Genomic DNA, 20,347 nt, shown 5'->3' with positions numbered 1-20,347 from the left:
ACATCTCGTAAACTATTCCCAATATTAAACATTAATTTCTATTCTAACCAAAAGGCAAACTAAATACTCTCTAAATATGCAAATAAAATTTTCATACAATTATTATTACTAACCCTTCTCTACTTCTTCTTCTTAAATTGTAAACTCAAAGAACTCGAAGTCCTAAACAATCTATCAGTCGGAGGTGATCCACTCCTAAACAATCTATCAGTAGGAGGAGATCCACCCATCTCACTCAAATTCGTAAAACTCTTCTTATTCTGTCCTCCTCCCCCACTCGCAGCCATTAACAACCCCGTTAGATTATTACTAGACGCATTTCTTGACTGAATCGGCGGTGACGAACTACCTCCCCTGCTATTTGGCATTCTCCTGGGGTCATATAATTTATTACTCCCAAGAACTTGTAGATTGATATTTGACCCCGGTAACGGTGGCTCATAAGCTGGTGACAAATCGTCATCAGTGTTTGATTTCATGGCTTGTGAATATGTGGGAACTTTGTTCAATTGATCAGCGTTTACTAATAATTCTGAATTTGCTCTTGAAAGATGGACGGGTGGAGTTAGGATGGCATCATTGAGAAACAGTTGATTTTGGGGTGTCCAAGAAGATGGAGTTCTTTTGCTCAACATTTCATCACCACCATCGAGATTGAAGGTTGCAGCACGACCTATACGTAATGGAGTCAGTGAACCGCTTGAATTCGACATTATTGAATTCAGAAGATTCATGGATGTGTTGTTTGTTTCATCTGGTGATTGTGCTTGTCGTTGCATACTTAATTGTTGTAAATTTTCTGCTAACAAATTTGAATCCAAACATGACATTGAGAATTGATTATTGTTGTGCAAAAAATTGTTCCTTGGAGTTGATGCACCTGATGTGATTGGAGTTTCTACTGGTGATACATCAGACCATAATCTATCATAGACGTGTTTTTCATATAATGGAGGAGCGACTAGTCCAGTTAACGAGGTATGAGAATTGTTATTGGAGGATGGATTATTGGCTAATGAATTCAAAGCTTCGCATGAATCTCTACTTGAGATAAATAATACCTCTTCATCTTCAGAATTTGGTTCTTCATCAATTCTAGAACTTACTGAAACAAAAGGAGAAATGAATAATTGAATAGGCAATGTTGCTCTCAACTCCGAAACATGACCATCGGGATTAATCAAACCAATATTGAACTTCAATTTATGTCTCACCTTAACATGACTATTCAATTCAACATCTTGACAACATTTACTCAATGAAACAGGCAATCTCAAAAAAGTATCCACTTCCCATTTATCAAACAGACACCCATCTTCTTCTTCTTCCCCCTCTTGTTCCTCCTTCTTCGGGATTGATTTTCTCGCAATCACCCTTTCAGCACTATGCAGAGGTCCGATATATCCCACATATCCATACAGTTCCACCAATTCAATCTTAATATCCCCCAATTTCAAGCCCTTCAATAATGGAACAAACATCATACTAATCGGCGTGCCCGCCCCAATCGCCAACGCCTTAGAAGGGCAACTTAATGAATATTCAACTTTTTGGGGCCACGTATTATCAACTGCGCTAGTTTCCGATAATTCTACCGCATCGGTAGTCAATGTCCTAATCACCCATACATGTTTCTTGGCCACCAAACTAGAATGAAACTTCCCTCTATCTATAGTTGCTTCCAATTTATATGAGGATGAACAACCTGGGAGTCCCTCAATTGATTCTGGGATGTTTCCGGGTAGGATTGCACTGAATGGGATTTCATAATTACCTGGTGATAACACGTGATGTGACGATTTGGATAAGGATGTAGTGGAGGACGATGGATGGAGTTGTTGAAGATTTGTGGCAGATGCTGCTGAATGTAATAGACTTGTTGAACTTGATGTTTTGTGTAGGAGGGAGTATCCGAGTCCTTTTAATGATGTGGTGGATTGATTTCTACTCACGGGAGGAGCCAGCAGTTGAGAACTTGAACTTGCCATTAAACTATTTTCATACATATTGCTAAGATACTTTGAAAATTCCTGGGAATCCCAACAGTGTTCATACATGGTTTTTTGGAATGCAGGTACTTTACCGTTTCTTGCTATTTCTGCCCTTAGTCTTAAATTACATTGTAATTTTAATGATAATTTCTTGATTGTTAATGGTTCATTTACAGATAAGACAATTTTACCAGCTAATAGTACTGAAGCGGCTTCTTGTTCAGTACCTTTGAGAACTAGGACGTCATGGTCTAGATTGCTTAATCGGATATCAAATAAAGGTGTTGATTTTGATGTTGTGGCTGTTTTCTTTACCATTGTGTTTAATGCGATGGGCTTCTATTTTGTGCGCGTGGCGTGTTACAGTATTAGCTGTGATAGTAGTATTCCTAGGTAACTAGATAACTCTTTCCTTCTTTAAATGACAATGAAATCTTACCAAAGATGAAGAAGAAAGGGGAAAGAAGGAAGTGAATATAAGAATGAAAATTCACGATGAATGGATTAACGGATGAATCATCAATTTCACACATTACGCATCATCATTTTTCTGGCGTGTTTAGTGTGGAATTCTTTCCTAATTGGGAACCAAAAAAAAAGAAATCAACCAACAAAATTTATCCGAGCCATAAAATAACGCATCGGAAAAACTTTTTCTTGAAAAAAAGCCACCGGAACAATGAAGCGAAACGTTTTTATCAATCAATTAATAATTTAACTTTAATCAGTTGATGAAAATTTGATAAACTAATAATTACAAGTGAAGATAAGGAGTATTCTGATACAGCCACATATTTTGAGTTTTCCACTTCAACACGTTGTCTAGAACTGTATTTCAAACATCCCCTTATTCTCCTTTGTCGTTCCCAGAACTAAAAAGATGACATCAGTTTGATGTTGCGGTTTCCCATATTCCTACAACTATGTTACAAAATCAACAATAAAATTACAGTTATCCATGGATAAAGTAAATTCAGATTGCTCGCCTCTTGTTTACTGCTTGTCTTCTTGGGTCCACTCTTGTACTTCTAGAACACTTATCTTCTTACCTCGCACGACTTCATGTTCCATTACAACGTGCATTTAGGTTTTCTAGAACAGTATTTGTCGCCTCGTTCGCGGAATAACCCCCTTTCGCATAGCTCAACAAATTTTATTTTCTAAATTTAGCACAAACGAAGAATAAAATGCAACGTTGCACTGGCAATACAGGCCCTCTGAGGCAAAAGAACCTCGAAAAAGATAAAATACATATTTGAAGGCATTAAGAGAAAGTTGAAACAAACCCAAGTGACTCCATACATGTCTCGTTTGCATTCAAAAGGTGTTCTGAGAAGACCACACCGTGTACACCCGTTAAGCAAAATCTTCAATGACCAAAACTATTGATTTCCTGACCGGCGATACCGTTCCGGAATAGGACACCAAAAAGGCGTTCTTTCTCCGAAAACGGGCTATATATTTGCAGACTGCTTTACGCAACGGAGTGACATATTACAATAAATGCAGTGACGGCGATTACCATTGAAGACTCGACCACTATTTGGAGTCAATCCCATAAAGAGGCGCTGCATGTGATCTATCATAAACATGGTGGTTGCATTCGCATTGACTTATACTGCATGAAGCACGAATGTACGAAGAATCGCAACATATCATAAATATGTGTTAAATCAGCAACAATCCCGTGGTCTCATAAAAATGTGATTTATTAGTCGTTTCAACTTAAGAGACTGCTAAATTTTTGTGAAATTTCTACCGCAAGTTGTTCATGGCCATGTGTGTATATCAGGAAATATCCAGTATTTTCTAATTAATTGGTAAAATTTTGAAAAATTATTGTGATTAGCTTCAAGTGGTGGCTTGCAATTTGCTTCATAAAACCAAAAGACGCGATTGAACTTTTACGCGTTTCGTATTATCATTTGCTTCCTGGTTATTCACAACTGTAGCAAGCAAAATTAAGCCAGTTCCCCTACTTGCATATACGAATTTAGATAGATCAACAGCGGCTAAGAGCCACGCCTTACTGCACAGTAACATTCATCTTTATTGTTCGCCTTCTACAAATTTGGGCTCCTATTGTTTTGTCTGTAGGAACCAGGTCCATACCATAAATTTAGATTCGCTTATTGTACCCTTTTATTGAAATATTAAGTGGCTGGCTTATTAGATTATTTTTTCGCAATATGCACATCGTTTTTTTGGATGCAAATTTTTTGCGTCACTTTACTAGAAATATTTTTCTTTTGTTTTTAATTTTGTAACTCGCTTAAGTTTTAGTATGCAGCATATCTACCAGGAACCTAGACCAAGACTTTCATTGAAGGTATGAAGTAACGAATCATTTAGCGTTAGGAACAATTCAAGAAATAATGCAAGCAAGGTTATGTGGCTTGACATGGTGTTATGAACAAATCCTTTCTTTCGGGTTTATGAGTTTAAAACTTTCTTTGTAAATTTAGCTTTCTTGAAAATAAGATTTGATTTGTTCTACAAACAGACAATTGACCACACGGCTGGAGAATATAACCAATGACTGGATGGCAAGATCAGACGAAGCTGAAGATTTTTAGAATCTAGCTAGTTTCTAGGTAGACCAAGGGCCGAGGTTAGGCATCCCGCTTGGAAGGAACTTTCTGTTGGATAATGCAGATATCACGAGTTTATTCAAGCAAAAATAATTTTCACAAGGCATATAAAATAAGTCTCAGCATACCACCATGAGACTTAGTACATTTATTCTGTGTTTTCTTCTTTGAACAAAACCTGTTACATTCTTACAAATATATTCCCAGAAAAAAATTTCGCAGCCAAGACCCTTGGTAAACTATTACCGGCTTGGCCAAATTCCTCTCTCAAATCACTTGCAATAATTCCAGGATTTACTCCACAACCTCTGAAACAAACATCCGTGGTATGATGGATAGTTGAATTGGTCCTGGTAAAACAATTGTCTATAGATCTCGCTTTTCCAAAACGGACGCTCCTGTGACATTCAGCAAAGTTAGGGTCGCTACACAACCAGCAAACATTCTATTTTTATTAAAAATGTATCACTTACATGTACTGACACCCTATAACTCGCTTGGAATGATCTAGACCCCGTTAAAGAAGATTAAACATAATCTTCATTTCCGTAAAGTAGTAATTCGAATATTTTGTAAGGAAAGAAAAAAATATTTTTTTTGCATTCTTTCGGTGAAACATTTAAATTTAGCTTTTCAACCAGCCATTTTTTTGGTTCGTGCATGAGAATAAAATTATCTGTACCTTAAAAATTTGTTACAATTACACTTAATTTTATTTCCTCATGGGGAGGGGACGATGCCTATTAAGATGACGAGTTAATTGTTAACATATAGAAGCTGGTTCTTTTTAATTTTCTTTTTTTATTTTTAAAGAAACAATTAATTAGTTCTGGCAAGTGACATTTCTTTATTGTGTTTTCCACTTTTAATCAGACTAACATCGTAAGTCATCCCATTGCTGGTTTATTTTTAACTATAGCTGTTGTTGTCATATACGAGGCTCGAATCGAGAGAGAGATATATTATATAAATACCCAGAGAAGGTTCCAACTACTTCCCCCCCCTTGAGGTTTTTATTTCTGATAATCATCAACTTTTTATAGATTATATTTCAATTCCAAAAGAGCAATCTCTAGAGGACTCATTCAATTGAATCTTCACTTTCATATATAAAACTCACCCCAGTCAATCATTTTACATCATATTGTACCTTCTATTCATTTATATTTTTATTACATCATTTTAGAACATGAAGTTCAATCTTACACAGCCATTGCCTACCAATGAAATTGTCGACAATCAAATATATACATATCCAACATTGAGTCATATTCTGGATACACCAGTCATCAAACGATCAAAATCATGCAACAAGATTTCTACAAACTCCTTGTCTGCATTCTTTAGAACACGTTCCACCAGAAGAAAGGGAAGACATCCATTATCTAGACCAAATAGTCCAACCCCAACTCCTATCCCTTCACGTCTTCCATCAGTCTCATCGTCATTGAAATTTCCTCAAGAAGAAGAGTTTTCATTCTATTCTACCTGTTCTGAGTTGGAAAGTTTACCTAGTTTGACTGATGATGAAGATGGTGATGAGGATGAGGATTATAGTCCACTCACGACGCCTGAACAGCAACGTGTTTTTCATTATCCTTGTCCTGCTCCAGTTTCAAAAGTGAATTTATTGAATAAATTACAAGCTGAACAGACGAAGATTAGTATCTTTGAAATCCCGGAAATTGTAAATAAGATACTAAACTATGTTGATTTACAATACACTGATTTACCTCAAGAGGTGCCACCAGTTAGAAGAAGACCATTGAGTTACAATCATGCAATGTTAATTCATGGTACCAAAGAAATGGCCGAAAAATCACTTTTGCAACCACAAAATCAGGTAATAGCACACAAAAATCCATTATTTAATTGCTTGCTGGTTAATAAGTTATTTCATAAAATCAGTAAGGAAATAATATCCCACAAATGTTACTTTGATTCAGAAGATAAATTCAAAAGATATTTACAAGTCATCAATTCACCAAATACGATCAAATTTCGACCTAAAGTATTCATCCTTCATAAACTTTTCCAAACTAGACAGAGCTATCTTGATGCCTTCGTGAAACATACCAATTTCGAAAAATTAGAATGGCTTGAAATCTATATGTGTCCCAAGCTCTTCCCTTGTTCAAAGATCATATCTCAATCAGGTCCAAACTTGAAAAAATTGGTAATCACTGGTTCTAAATCGATGGACGATGATGCATTAATTGCAATTGCCAAAAGATGTCCTAATCTTTCAACATTAGATCTCCGTGCTTGTGAACAAATCTCGAATTTTGGTGTATATCAATTATCTAAACATTGTCATAATTTATGTCTGATAAATTTCGGTCGCAAAAATCGAGGCTATTTCATTACTGATTCCTCAATTGTTTCATTAATTAGATCAAACCCAAATTTACATACTATTGGATTGGCAGGTACCGATATTTCTGATAGGCTGATTTGGGAAATTGCAAATTCTTGTCGTTGGTTAGAAAGACTTTCATTGAATAATTGTCCGAGATTAACGGATATGGGTATGCCGGTCATTATCTCAAATCCGAAATATTTCCCTCGATTATCGGTGTTAGAACTTAGATTTAGTAATATCACTAATTGGAAACCAATAATTGAGTTTAAGAGAAGACAAGAAGCTAAGGGATTAATTATGATTATTGAATTATGCGAGAAATTAATGTTGCGTATTAGACAACAAGAATTAGAAATGGATAAGATGATATCTCAACGGATTTTCAAGGATATTTTGGAATGGGTTAATAATGATGAAGATGATGGAGATATAAGCTTTCATGAATTGATGAAACAAAGGGCAACCAATGCTATGATGTAATTAAATAGAAGAATTCTGTAGTGTATTCCCCCCTGTCAATATTAGATTCTAATCAGTTGGAAATGTTGTCGCGTAGTCATACCCTTCTTCTTAATAGCTCGTGACTCTTGTATTCAACGTGCGTACCGGTTATAATGTCTGAAGTCGTACGTTTTATCTGCCAAGTAGCCGGAGTCAATGACTAATTAAAGATTCGAAATAGGGTCCTTATCTTTTCAATTATAATTCTGATATTATATCTTCTATTCAAAAAAAGGTCATACAATTTCAACTCAGTATGTTGGTCTCCTTATAACCGTCCAATAGTAGTAGTGTGCTACTTGACTAGATCTGACACGATTGCACCTTCAGCATCAGTTTTTGTGGGGGAGGGGAATAAGAGGAGTTGAAGGTCGCTCAACGTTACCTATTGTTGGGGATACCCTTCGTTGCAATATCAATTATGCCAACTCTTGATTGGACTATTTCTGAACTCTTATAGTATGACTAGTTAACCATCGGGTAGCATGGTCTGCCAGGTTGGCTACAATTTCTGATTACGTAACCATCAGTTCATTTTTTGCAGCATTTATTTTCTTTTGGGAAATCTGACTTGCGCCTTGGCTGAGATGCCTTAAATTGAAACGGCAACAATCACTCACTAAAAAAAGTTTCCTAACCGTTATATCCAAAGTGACTTATAAGCACAGCGACGGTTGTTGACTTAGACCTACTTCAAAAAGTAAGGAGATAAATGTCCGAAAAGTGTGTGTATGGCTGTTGCAGTGGCAACTCAGACGATAATAACACACACATTCCGACGCGTCTTCCAAATCAAAATAATCACATGAAGTGTACAAGCTGGCTACAAAGCATTGAAGTCTAGACCCTTTATTCAACGAGCGTACCTGTAGATTCTTTTTCTACAAGCTCTATGAACAATGTACTATTTATAACTTTGATTATAATTATAAAGTTTGTAGCCGTGCCCAAAAAAATTACCGTTAGTACCACTGGCCACAGCCAAAGTGTAAAAGAAAAACCATTTGCAAGGCGGTCGTCTTGAAAACCTTCTGATCTCGTTTGAAATTAACCTTCCTCTGTAGAGATAAGAGTGTGTAACCCTTTTGAAACTATAGATGTGTTCATTAATATATTGCATGTGTCAATAAAACGTCAAGGTTGTTATTTTAAAATGTAAACACATTCACGTGAGTGGTTTTTTTTTTGTGACCGAATTAAATGTCCAAAATGTCATTGTCCCACCCCTCATGCAGGAAAAAAATGAAGATCTCGACAATTTACCGAAGAAAAAAAATTCATTGTGTTGTCAAATTTTCCCCGTAAGGAAAATTCCGGGAAACGAGGAAGAGAAAATCGTAGTAGTGTACTTTGTTCAAAAAGTTCGTACCCAAAGTTTTTTTTTACAGTTTTTCCTTTCTACAGTTTTTCTTTTGCTTACTGTCTGTCGGTCTTGTTATTTTTTTTGTTTCCCTTTCCCAAAATTCTTTTTTCAGATTTAGCCCTTCCATTTTAAATTTTATAAATTAATTATAAAATCCCCCCCAACTGTAATTCTAAAATATATTTATTCACAAGTTATTATCCCCACACCCCAATTACATATCTATTACATCTATTGGCACCTCCAATTCACTTTCCTCCACTGTCCTCCACCTTCGTGTCGATTGCCATAACCATCACCATCATACGTCATAGATGAACAATCTGCCATTATTACCACCAACCCTATCACCACAACAACTGGACTTTCATCAACAACAACAACAACAACAGCCGTATAACCACTACCAACAACAACATATACTAAGCCATCATACCAATAAGATTAAGAACAATAACAATCTTTCATCACTTAGCTCATCGTCCAACAGTTTAAACCTTAATAACTCAACTAAAACAATTAGACATCAGCAGTCGAAATTAGACTTGATTGATGACACAACCTTAACTTCATTACCCTTACCTCCACCTCCACCAATCAAAAGGACTTCCACTTCGTCAGGTGCGTCGTCTTTAAAAGCATCCTCTAGCACTTTACTGCACGTGCGACGCAATCTGCATGATACTTTAAAGAGCCATTCCGACAAAGAGCAAGTTGAACTTGAAAATAAAGACGTTGAACGCGATGATGATGATGAAGAGGAAGGAGAAGAAGAAGAAGATGTAGAATATATCGATGAAGAAAGTCAAGATCCAATAGTATTAGTTGAAGATTACATTCCTCGAAAATCATCTGGACCCCATATGTCACGACAAAAATCCTTAGCTGATTTTAAACAAAGGATACTATGTCCGGATTCAATGAGTGAAATGTCATCTATAATATATGAAGATGAAGATGAAGATTTCCCATCATCATCATTCAGATCCAATAATAAACGCAGTAATTCTTCTGACGATCGTCAATTTACAAAATTTGAAGATTTGGAAGCAATATTTGGTAAGATACCTGGTAGCGATTTATTAAAATATTGTGATTTATGTGAAAAACCATTATATGAAATATCATCGATTATTAACAATCGAAAGAAACGAGTTAAACGAAATCATCATGAATTTGTTTGTGGTGATTGTACTGAAAATTATGAAGTATTTATTAATGAATATGATGTCCAAAGTAATGATAGCAGCAGCAGATGCAGCAGTAGTAGTAATAATAACATTAGTAGTAATGAACTTTTAGATGACGTTGATGAAGCAAGTAAAGAGGGTAGACGCAATCGATTGTTAAGAATATTCAACTCAGTTCTGTCAAAATATGATTTAACTAAAGGGTATAAGAAATCATCTGATCTTATCAAAGTCAGTAACGTAGACTAGTAGAGTAGAGCTTTTAATTATAATTTATATAGTTTGTTTTAAATCTTAGAAAATATTGTTTTAGTATTTATATTTAAATAGGTGAATAATTACTTAGAAGACCACCCAATTAATTCATTAATTTATCAATTTATAAACTTATAATTGTACATCGTCAGTGTCGCTATGACACTGTATAAACACATACTAAAACATTATACAAAAGGCAATCAAAACACCAAACTAAACAAAACTTCTAAGCATCATGTTGTCTCGCTCCAAATACGATGTGATCTCGATTATCATACTTGAAAGCATTCAAATAATCATTCAGATTAATATTTAATAAATCTTGTAAATTATCTTGAGTTGTCACATCCACTGGGACGAAATATTGTTGGAAATTCAATAATTCTTCCAATGCCTTATTCTCAATATTCCAACTTACAATCTCATGATTAAACTGTTCAACTTCACTAGATATAGATGAAGCACACAGTTCATCTACACCTTCTTCACAATTCAATGCAATCATCATATTTTCTAAATGCTGACACCATCTTTTACAAGTATTGTTGAAGCCGGCATAAGTTGATAAGATATCAATACCATCTTTAATTGCTTCTTCTAATACACCCATATAATGAAGATCAGGTTTTGCCAGGTTCTTTTGTTCTAATAAAGTAAATCCTAGTATAATGGATGCAAAAAAGCATGCACTTTGAATAGTAAACACTTCCTTGCGATAATTATTATGGACTGTATAGAATTTTAATAACTTGATAACCAAAAAACTTGCTTTGATACATGCTTTACAAAAACTCATTAATGAATGTTCATCTTTAACTTGTGATTTAGTTTCTGGTTTTAATTTGCGCGTGACAACATACACCAAAAATGGACGTGTTAATGCCATAATCCCATATAATTGACCTATATGAACAAATACCAATAAATAATTATTGCCATTTGCACCCAGTTCTAACTGTTTCTCCAAGGCTGAAGTTAATTGTAATTCTTGAGGTAGTTGGATCGACCATAATTTTAATTCCAATGCTAATAGATGGGCTCGTTTAATATTAATTCTACCATCCTTAAAGATATTCTCAACAATACGGCCATTTATGATTGCAGAATCACTAGTAGCTTTCTGACACATGATTCTAATCCTTTCTTCATCTTCTATATCATCTTCTTGGATCTCACAATTTGCATCATCATAATCATATCCACTTACCAATAATGGCCGTCCCAAATTCACACTACTCACACAATCACATACAAAAAGACTTCTCCATAATCGTCTTCTATGATTGGCAATTGCTCGATCTGCAAAGCGAGAATTTATAACTCGACGATGAAGACCCAAAGCTTGGGCGGCTCTGATTGCTATACCTAATGCCATCCAGGAACTTGATCGATTACAGCAAGCTTGATAATAGAAATATTTTAAGAAATTAGCTTCAACCATCCATAATTTCCCATCATAGACATTATCCCTCATTAACGTTTGCGCACCAGCTAAAAACTCTTCCGAACTAGGTAAATCCAAATTGATTTCTGGAGAATATTCAACAAATAATGTTCCAATTGCAAATACAAGATGTAATAAACATAATTTTCTCGTATTTGCCTTATATGGATTGGCATAAATTGGTTCCACTATTTGATTCATGAAATATTTCATATTGAATACATAGAATGTATCATTAATATCTCTTTGGAACATATCAATTAAAATCAATGCTATATCCTTAGGTGGAAGTTGCATAGGTAAAGTTGGTTTGGTATAATCACTACTTTCATCAATTATATATTCTTGTCTTGGGTCATTCGTAAAAGTTGATGGACCTAATGTATCATAAAACAATGACCGACATTCACTCAATAAAGAAAGAGCCGAACTTTCACCAAAGAATCTCATATCGCCAGTCTGATTATATAATATTCGAGTATGTTGACCATTAAGATTCAGTAAGCCCTCACTCTGAGTTCCTCTAGAAAGATTGAGAGCGGTCTTTATCTTATCTATTGAGTTTCCATTGTGAGTGTCATCAACTAAAGCGTGTTGTAAACTACGACATATCACTGATAATGAGACTTGCGGTGGTGATTGGCGGTTATTAGATGTAGGGGCAGTGGACATTCCGGTATTTGTACTTGAAGTACTAGAATTCGTTAGTACTGAGTCTATTGTATTTGATTTAGTAAGTGGGGTTGCATTGGTGCCCATTATTGGCACTACCCCGGAAACTTTTGGAGATGATGCTGTTATAGATGCGGCTCTCTTTGGTTTTTCTATCTTCATTCCATTCGTATTTGGTTTATTCATTAATGAAGGCAATTGACTTTCATGTACAGATAATCTTCTGGTAGTCAAGGGAGATATTGGAGTTGATCCGATGGGGGTCCGGTTATTTATTAGGAGCGATGAGATCGGTGAAGGACCTAACGGGCTTTGTGCATCTGGGGCTATTACTTGACTGGTTGGTGAACCTTGAGGTAGTGGGAGTGTTGATATCTGAGATTGTGGAAGTGTTGATGTCTGTGATTGTTGATTTTGTTTCTGTTGAGCTTCAATATAAGCTTTTGATTTTAGGGATCGACCATCAACCTTTAAGTATGAACAATTCAAAGATTTCAGTTTACAGAATAAACAAGGTAAAGCTCCATTACATTTCATCTTTCTTTGTTTACATAAATCGCATGCTCTTGATACTTTCTTTCGTTGTGCCACTGGAAACACTCTTGGTCTACCTTTTGGTCGGGGTGTACTAGAGTTTAAATTTGTTGAAGGTTTAGATGGCATTGTCGTTGCCGTTGCTGCTGATGTTGTCGTTGCCGTTGCAGTTGTTGCAGGTTTTGATATTCCCTTCGTAACCTCTGACATTTTTTATGTAGTTACTATTTTGTGTCTGTCTGTGATTGATTAGATTTTTTTTATAAAAAAAAACATAATTTTTGGTTTCTCACTAAGGGTATATAAATGATGGGCTTAGAACTCCAAAGTTTCCAAGAAAAATGTCCGATAATTATTAAACTTTTATTTAGAAATTTATTAGAAAATAATAAATACAAAAGTTTCGCAGGGACTACGGAGATTTTTCTATGCGGGATCTAGAAATGAACAACCAGATCTACACGTATTGTTTCCCACTTTTGTGTTTCCAAAGCCAAGGACTAAATTAAATGACAACCATACCAACTGATTCCGTTGACTAAGTTAAACGTTTTATAGTTCTAACTGCTCAAAAATAAGTTCTGGCTGATAATTCGGACATAGATTTCTACTGCATGTTAATAACTAAGCGCAATGATTTATCCTTTTTTGTGCGTCATTTTTGAAATTAATTGGATCCAATTGTGTGGGGGGACATTGAAATCATAAAAAATATTTCCTGGCTCATTTCTTCTGATTACGTAAGGTGGGGGGTTTCGGAAATACTATTAGTTACCTTCCTCGTAGAACATGATTACTTCTCTAATAAAAAACAACTATAAAGTGACATAGAAGAGAGCGGTTTGTAGGACATATGAGTTAATCAACATATCTCAAAGATCTATACAGCATTCTGGAAAAGGGTGTCAGGAAAGGTCTCTGGTGGAAGATGTTTGTGGTGGTTTTATTCCTCGGAAATATACAAAAATACCAAAAACTTCTTCGACCCCGCTTTCAGTTTACAAAACTTTTTTTTTCTATTTCCTATTGTTGTTAATCGCGTGCGGTCAAAATAATAAATTTAGTTGCAAATAATCCAGAACCAGGTTTTAAATCATTTGCTTACACATCATTCGAAATAATTTTATTTCAATCAAAATTCTTCTTTGTTTATCTACGAGAACAGATCTTTTTTATAATTTATAGGGTTTTAAATAGTTTGTAGATTTTCCTTAATGGCACAAGAAAAACGGGACACCAATATCATGTTCCCAAGGTAATATGCCCTAGCAAATTTCTAGATTTGCAAATCTACTCAAAGCAAGCTATGTGTTAATATTTTTTAGTTCCTTCTTTGTGACTGATATAGCCTGTCAATATTCTTCATAGAACGTTCTCCACTATTTTTTACGTCTTGGTACCATCGGCAATAAACTCTAGTTCAGTCCCCCACCTTTTACAGTATCGCGACTTTCGATTCTTTTGACGACAAGCAATATGACAGTACACATGATCGTATGGCAGGTTAGAAGACATAATGTAGTTTAGCTCATACAAAGGCAACGCAAGAACGACGCCTTATGCTTGTGATTAGCGATTTACATTGTTGAGAAAAAGGGAAAACGGTTGGAGTGCTTTGTTATTTTGTACATCAACGGTTAGTATAGAGGGGCAGCTGTTACCCCATATTCCGACCATGGGCCCAAATCTATCGATCCTTGTAGGAATGGACCCTTTGAAAAACACGCTCTTCTTTGCATTGATCCCGGCTGGTCGCTTCCAGTCGGAGAAAGACATGTGGAAATTTCATATCCCGGCCGGATACAATATTATTCGTCTAACAATATTTAAGTGGTATTTCCGAGAAAACAAGTCTTGGAAATTGTAAAACTTCTCTAAGGTGGCGCTCTTTCTGGTATACATAAGCCTAGAATTCTGGAAAGAACAAAATTGTTGACATTTCCACTGTGTAATCAGCTCTTGTTATTTTTGCCATGCGCCTGTAAGAATGGTTCATCTGGATAAATTTATCGTTCAGGAATATCTACAATTCAGGTAATTTACCTGAGCATACTTGTAAGATCTTTCTAGAATCATTTAGGCTTCGTGCTAGGTTTGAATTGAGAAAGTGAAGAGTACAGAAAACGGTATTGCGCTTACTTGTTCATTCTTAACTACCCCATCCACCTTTTTCAAACTGAGCTTATCAGAACATCTGAGATACTCAAAATGGAGATTTTTTGAAATAGAAGAACAAATTGTCGTCGCTACTTAGTAGATCTACCCAATCTGAATGTGAAATTGTTGGGAAGTGAAACCGTACCTGTCCATATTCCAAGACATTTTTTTTTTCGATCATCACTTGGTGGGTTTTTTTTCTCCAAAAGCTTATCCAAATACTCCACTTCGGAAAGAATCACCGAAATCGATCTAATCAAGTCTTGATCAAGGGTTCTTGTTTTCTTCTTGATATTTTCCAAGAAAAACGGTTGCCATATTTTTTATGTAGCCATCATTCAAATTTAGCGTATTTTCCAAGTTAGCAATTCTAGAGAATTATCCCATAAGTTATATTTCTTTCGATGATTGTAACTTTTAATAAGTTGTGGAGATTTGCCAAGGTGATATGTAGCTTTACCCCAGGTCTCGATCAGTAAAGCTAACATCTTCGATTAGAAACCACCTCCAAACTGAGTCGATATAGAGGAGAATGCCTAGCAACTAACAGTTTCCAAGGTTTTCTTGTACAATTTAGCCCGCCCGCAACCGCTTGAGTCGTCCTTTGCCGATGTGACCTATTTACGAACCGATCATAGATCGAAAAATAATTGTAAATGATAACAGTTGCTGCAAATAAGGCTTTAAATCATTGGAAACACAAAAAGGGACGGAGTTTATGCGATAGTCCCTTCTCTGCCGGTTACAAATTTTATTATTATAACAGCTTTCTTTTGTAACCTAGTCAGCTTTATGCATTAATTTCTGTCAAACCAGATGAAGGTGGCTTCCATACGTTTAATGCATGAGTCAAAAAAAAAAACGGATAAAGTGCGGAAAAATCGCCCACTAATGTTTTATTTTCCATTCAACCACACTTCCTTTCGACCTCCACCCCGAATTTCGAGTCGGACACATAACCGCTCCGAATAGAGGGGCAGTCTTTGTTTTAGTCAATCGTGCCTTAGATCTCTCTTTTGTTTAGGGGTACAGACGATACTTAATCGATTGTTCCGAAGATTATACAAAGCCAAAGAATTGTGTCTCACTAGTGGGACAGTTTGAGATCATTTACATGTGATTTATAGTCGAGTCATGCTGCCTAAAATTTGAAAGAGTGGGAGACATTTGTCACTAATTATTTTCTTCCCCTCGAAATTAGTTTACAACGACATTTTAAGCCGCCCCTTTTTTTTTCCTTCGGAAGACGTTGGAAGGATTGATCTCGAACTTGCCCCTCGACGTTGGAATGGAAGTGCCACCAATTGTTAACCTATTTAAACCTCCGGACATATCTTGGGTCCCTATCTCCATCGAATCAAGAGCGAGAAATCTCCGATTTTTACAAGCTGACCAATCTTTTAAACAGATCTGCTCAGAAAACCATTTTCAACACAAATACTCGGAAAATGGAATGCTATGTGTCGTTTAAATATTCCTACCATTAATTTTTGTGTTTAATTCGGACTTACACACACACAAATTTATAAATGCCTAACTATCTAGACCCAGAAGGTCGATACCCACACTACCCCAGACTGCCCCAAAGTTGCCCGTACCAGATGGAAACGTCGCGTTGAAACAAAATAATAAACTTGCAGTCACAAAGAGTTACAAGAGCTCAAGTATGGCACCCTGAATAATTCTTCTTTTGCTCTAAAATTAAATCTCCACCTCATATAGATCGGTACAAAGTTTACTTGTTACACCAATCGGAGTGTGTAGATATCGCCTTTCCGGACGTTACCCAAAAGTATACCTAGTTCACTATATTCCCCTCCTAATGCGTTTAACTCGTTGAACATTTTTCCATGGATGGATGTGGGGAGTTTGAAAAATTCTGCTGAGCCCTTACAAAAAGTCTAAAATGGCAATAATATTTTTATTTTTTAGGCAACAAAAGCGACATTATTGTGAGAGATATTTTTTAAACAATCAATTTGATACCTTTTTTATTTTTGTTCTACGATTTTGTTACCCCAAACAACTAACATAAAATAAAATTAAAATTTAAAATTAAAAAAAAAAATAAAATAAAATACCAGTCATTTTTCCTTCTTTGGATTTTCTCTTTTGGTTTATTTTATTCTTCCCGTCCCTTCTTTCCACATTTTATCAATAAAACGGACAGTCAGTCAATTTTCCAAAAAACTCGCCATCCAGATTTTCATCAAGTGACTTTTTCTTTATTTATATCATCAAGTAATTGTCGTTTTACATTTATTGTTAGATAATCATCATCCATCTGACACATTTTTTTTTAGGAAAGAATACTTCAGACAAATACCGCTTTTATCGGCCGACAAATAATGTCACAGGATTTAATTGATAATACAGACATAAATTCAACAACAACCACCAAAATCAGACAGACAAAAACCATGAATAAAAAGACGGGTGCTGCAAATGGTTCTGATGCTTCCAATAATGGTAAGGATTCCAGTAAGGATAAACCAAAAGCATTTACCATCAAATACAAACGTCCAAGAGGATCAAGAGCTTGTACTGTTTGTAGATCAAGAAAGGTAAGATGTGATGCTGAGATTCATATTCCTTGTACCAATTGTATAACATTTGGTTGTGATTGTATATTACCAGAAGCTAAGAAGAGAGGTAATCAACCAGGTGAAGGTAAAAAGAAGAGACAACAAGTTCAAGATGGTAAAGAGAAAACAACCAAGAAACGAAAAAAGGATTTAATTAAAGGAGAAGAAGATTCAACTGTAAATCCACTGGATACAACTTCTGCAGTCAAGAATAATCATGACGACCACTCATCTCATTTCAGTATTCATCGTGCTACTCCAGTGTCAGTGGCATCATCTCCACGTCTAAGTGGTCCAATATTAAATATTTCTCAAGTAAGTGTTCCACCATCATTACATTCAACTTATAATACCCGTCCACAAATTCTCAAACGTAGAATGCACAACTTTAAAAACAAAGCCGCTTTAACCTTTTTGGGAGCATCTTCTATTGGAGTCGTACCTCAACGTATTGGTGATAATCATGTTGAATTAACTGATGATGTATTTGAAGAAACTGATAATTCATTAGATTCTGTTGAATTAGAGATTTTGAAATTAAGAGGAGCATTCTTATTACCAAATAAGGAATTAGCACTTGATTTGATAAATGCTTATTTTGAACATGTACATCCATTAATGCCAGTCATTAATCGTACATTGTTTATGAAGAAATTTAATGATCCAGATGATAGTCCAAGTTTAATGGTTTTACATGCTGTGTTATTATGTGGTTGTAGAGTATCTAAGAATCCATTATTATTGGATTCAAAAGGAACTAAGAATTTAGCTGCATTGACCTTTTTCAGAAGAGCTAAAGCATTGTATGAAATGAATTATGAAAGTGATCCTATTTCGATTATACAGACTTTGATTCTTATTGGATCCTATTGGGATGGACCGGAAGATGTGACTAAAAATTCTTTCTATTGGACAAGAGTTGCAGTTGGTGTAGCTCAAGGATTTGGTTTTCAGCGTGATGTGAATAATAATAAGAATTTAACAACTTCAGAAAAGAGAATATGGAGAAGAATTTGGTGGTGTCTTTTTGAAAAAGATAGAAATGTGGCTATCGCTTTTGGTAGACCCGTGGTTATCGATTTAAATGATTGTGACGTTCCAATGTTGACTATAGATGATTTTAATGAAGATGATCCAGAATTAGATATTGTTTCACCATATGAAGTTGATGAAACACAAGCATTATATTTTATTCATTTGGTCAAATTAGCTGAAATCACTGGTATCATTATCAAACATCAATACAGTGTCAAATCAGAATCAATGAAAAGAAGAAATGCATTTTCTATTATTGAACATTGTGATATGTTGATGGGTATTTGGTTTACTAATTTACCTCATCAATTGGTATTTTCATTAGCTGATAATGATACTCAAAATTTCTATTCATGTCTTTTGAATGCCCAATATTATAATAGATTATATTTGGTCCATAGATCCAATTTGATAAGAATGGCAAGATCATCATCTACCAATCCAAATAATTATAAATATCCAAGTTGGGGTATTTCTTTCCAATCCGCCAGAATGATTTCTATCATTTCCAAGATATTATTAGATCGTGACCAAATTCAATATGTGCCGGCTATCTATGTATACATTACTTTCAGTGCGTTAGTTATGTTGATTTATCATGTTGATTCAACCAATCCAGTTATTGCCTCCACTGCATCTGATTCGTTATTTGTTTCAAGAGCAGTATTGAAAGAATTGGTTCGTTATTGGCCTATTGCTGGTGTATTGATGAAGTTGTTTGATAAATATGCCGATGATAAATGTAAACGTGAACAAGTTATTGCCAATGGATCTGCCATTGCAGAATATAAAGAAAATAAAGAAAGAAGAAATGATAGTCCAATGGAATTACAAGAAAATCAACATACAATTGCTCAACCAACAGCTACTCCAGCAAAAGCAAACAATAGAAACTTGTTTTCACCTCCTGGTTCATCAATTACATCTGGTATTTCTCCACTTGGACGCGTGTATGATAACTTCTCCAACTTAAATACATCAGCAGTTAGATCAATGCCACAAAATAATCAACAACTTCCAAATATGCCACCAAAACATCATACTGAAGGAGAAACACCAAATATTGAAGATTTGATTACTCAATATAAATTACCCAAGAAACTTGCCGAAACAGGCGGAACCAGTGATAAACCAACCACAAATGAAACTTCCCCATCATCTTCAATCAAATCATTCCCCGATATTTCATTGGTTACTGATAACCTCCAAAATAATCAAAATTTCTTTGCTAATTTTGAACCAACTCAATTATTTCCAAATTTCAGTCTTCCTCCAACTAGGGATCAAACTCCAGGACCACCAGAAGATGGACCTATTGGAAGTAATGTATATAGTACCATGCATCAGCTGTTAAGTCAAGGTAACGAGCCCCATCAACCACAACAGCAACATACACAAGACCAACAACAACAGCAACCCCACCTTCAACAACCACAACCGCAACTGAACCATCATCATATGACGCCACACCAACATCATCATCCAGACGATATTTTGAATCCAAACACCCCGGGATTCCAGACTAATTTCGTTGATAGTTCATATATTAATATGAATTTACAATCTGGGCTTCCTTTAGAAGATAATTTAGGAGCTTTGTTTAATTTTTACAATTAGAGAGAAGAAGACAGTTTGTGATTTTTTATGTTTGATTTTTTTGTTTC

The 20,347-nt window shown here is 35.3% G+C and overlaps 5 protein-coding genes across 5 annotated transcripts; 3 read left to right on the top strand and 2 right to left on the bottom strand. All coding sequences in view use genetic code 12, as the record gives it.

The window, feature by feature from the left end:
* Window positions 1-119: 119 nt before the first annotated feature.
* ROD1 (Rod1p) lies at window positions 120-2,309 on the bottom strand (the record flags this gene model as incomplete). Its single annotated transcript, XM_049410648.1, has 1 exon — window positions 120-2,309. The coding sequence occupies one exon, from the start codon at window positions 2,307-2,309 to the stop codon at window positions 120-122; it is 2,190 nt and encodes a 729-aa protein (XP_049265751.1).
* A 3,462-nt stretch (window positions 2,310-5,771) lies between these two features.
* AMN1 (Amn1p) lies at window positions 5,772-7,424 on the top strand (the record flags this gene model as incomplete). The annotated part of the gene is made up of 1 exon (XM_049410647.1): window positions 5,772-7,424. One exon carries the CDS (start codon window positions 5,772-5,774, stop codon window positions 7,422-7,424), a length of 1,653 nt encoding a protein of 550 aa, XP_049265750.1.
* Window positions 7,425-9,122: 1,698 nt separating this feature from the next.
* Window positions 9,123-10,247, top strand: J8A68_000919 (uncharacterized protein; the record flags this gene model as incomplete). The annotated part of the gene is made up of 1 exon (XM_049410646.1): window positions 9,123-10,247. One exon carries the CDS (start codon window positions 9,123-9,125, stop codon window positions 10,245-10,247), a length of 1,125 nt encoding a protein of 374 aa, XP_049265749.1.
* Window positions 10,248-10,482: 235 nt separating this feature from the next.
* J8A68_000918 (uncharacterized protein) lies at window positions 10,483-13,116 on the bottom strand (the record flags this gene model as incomplete). Its single annotated transcript, XM_049410645.1, has 1 exon — window positions 10,483-13,116. The coding sequence occupies one exon, from the start codon at window positions 13,114-13,116 to the stop codon at window positions 10,483-10,485; it is 2,634 nt and encodes an 877-aa protein (XP_049265748.1).
* Window positions 13,117-17,411: 4,295 nt separating this feature from the next.
* On the top strand, window positions 17,412-20,300 carry CTF1 (Ctf1p; the record flags this gene model as incomplete). The annotated part of the gene is made up of 1 exon (XM_049410644.1): window positions 17,412-20,300. One exon carries the CDS (start codon window positions 17,412-17,414, stop codon window positions 20,298-20,300), a length of 2,889 nt encoding a protein of 962 aa, XP_049265747.1.
* Between the last annotated feature and the right edge of the window lie 47 nt (window positions 20,301-20,347).

The sequence above is a fragment of the Hemisphaericaspora subhashii genome (genome assembly GCF_019202705.1).
Source record: "Hemisphaericaspora subhashii strain CBS 10753 chromosome Unknown scaffold3, whole genome shotgun sequence".
NCBI classification, from domain to species: domain Eukaryota; kingdom Fungi; phylum Ascomycota; class Pichiomycetes; order Serinales; family Debaryomycetaceae; genus Hemisphaericaspora; species Hemisphaericaspora subhashii.
Note: the sequence above shows the minus strand (reverse complement) of the source record. Positions and strands in the feature narration are given on the sequence as shown.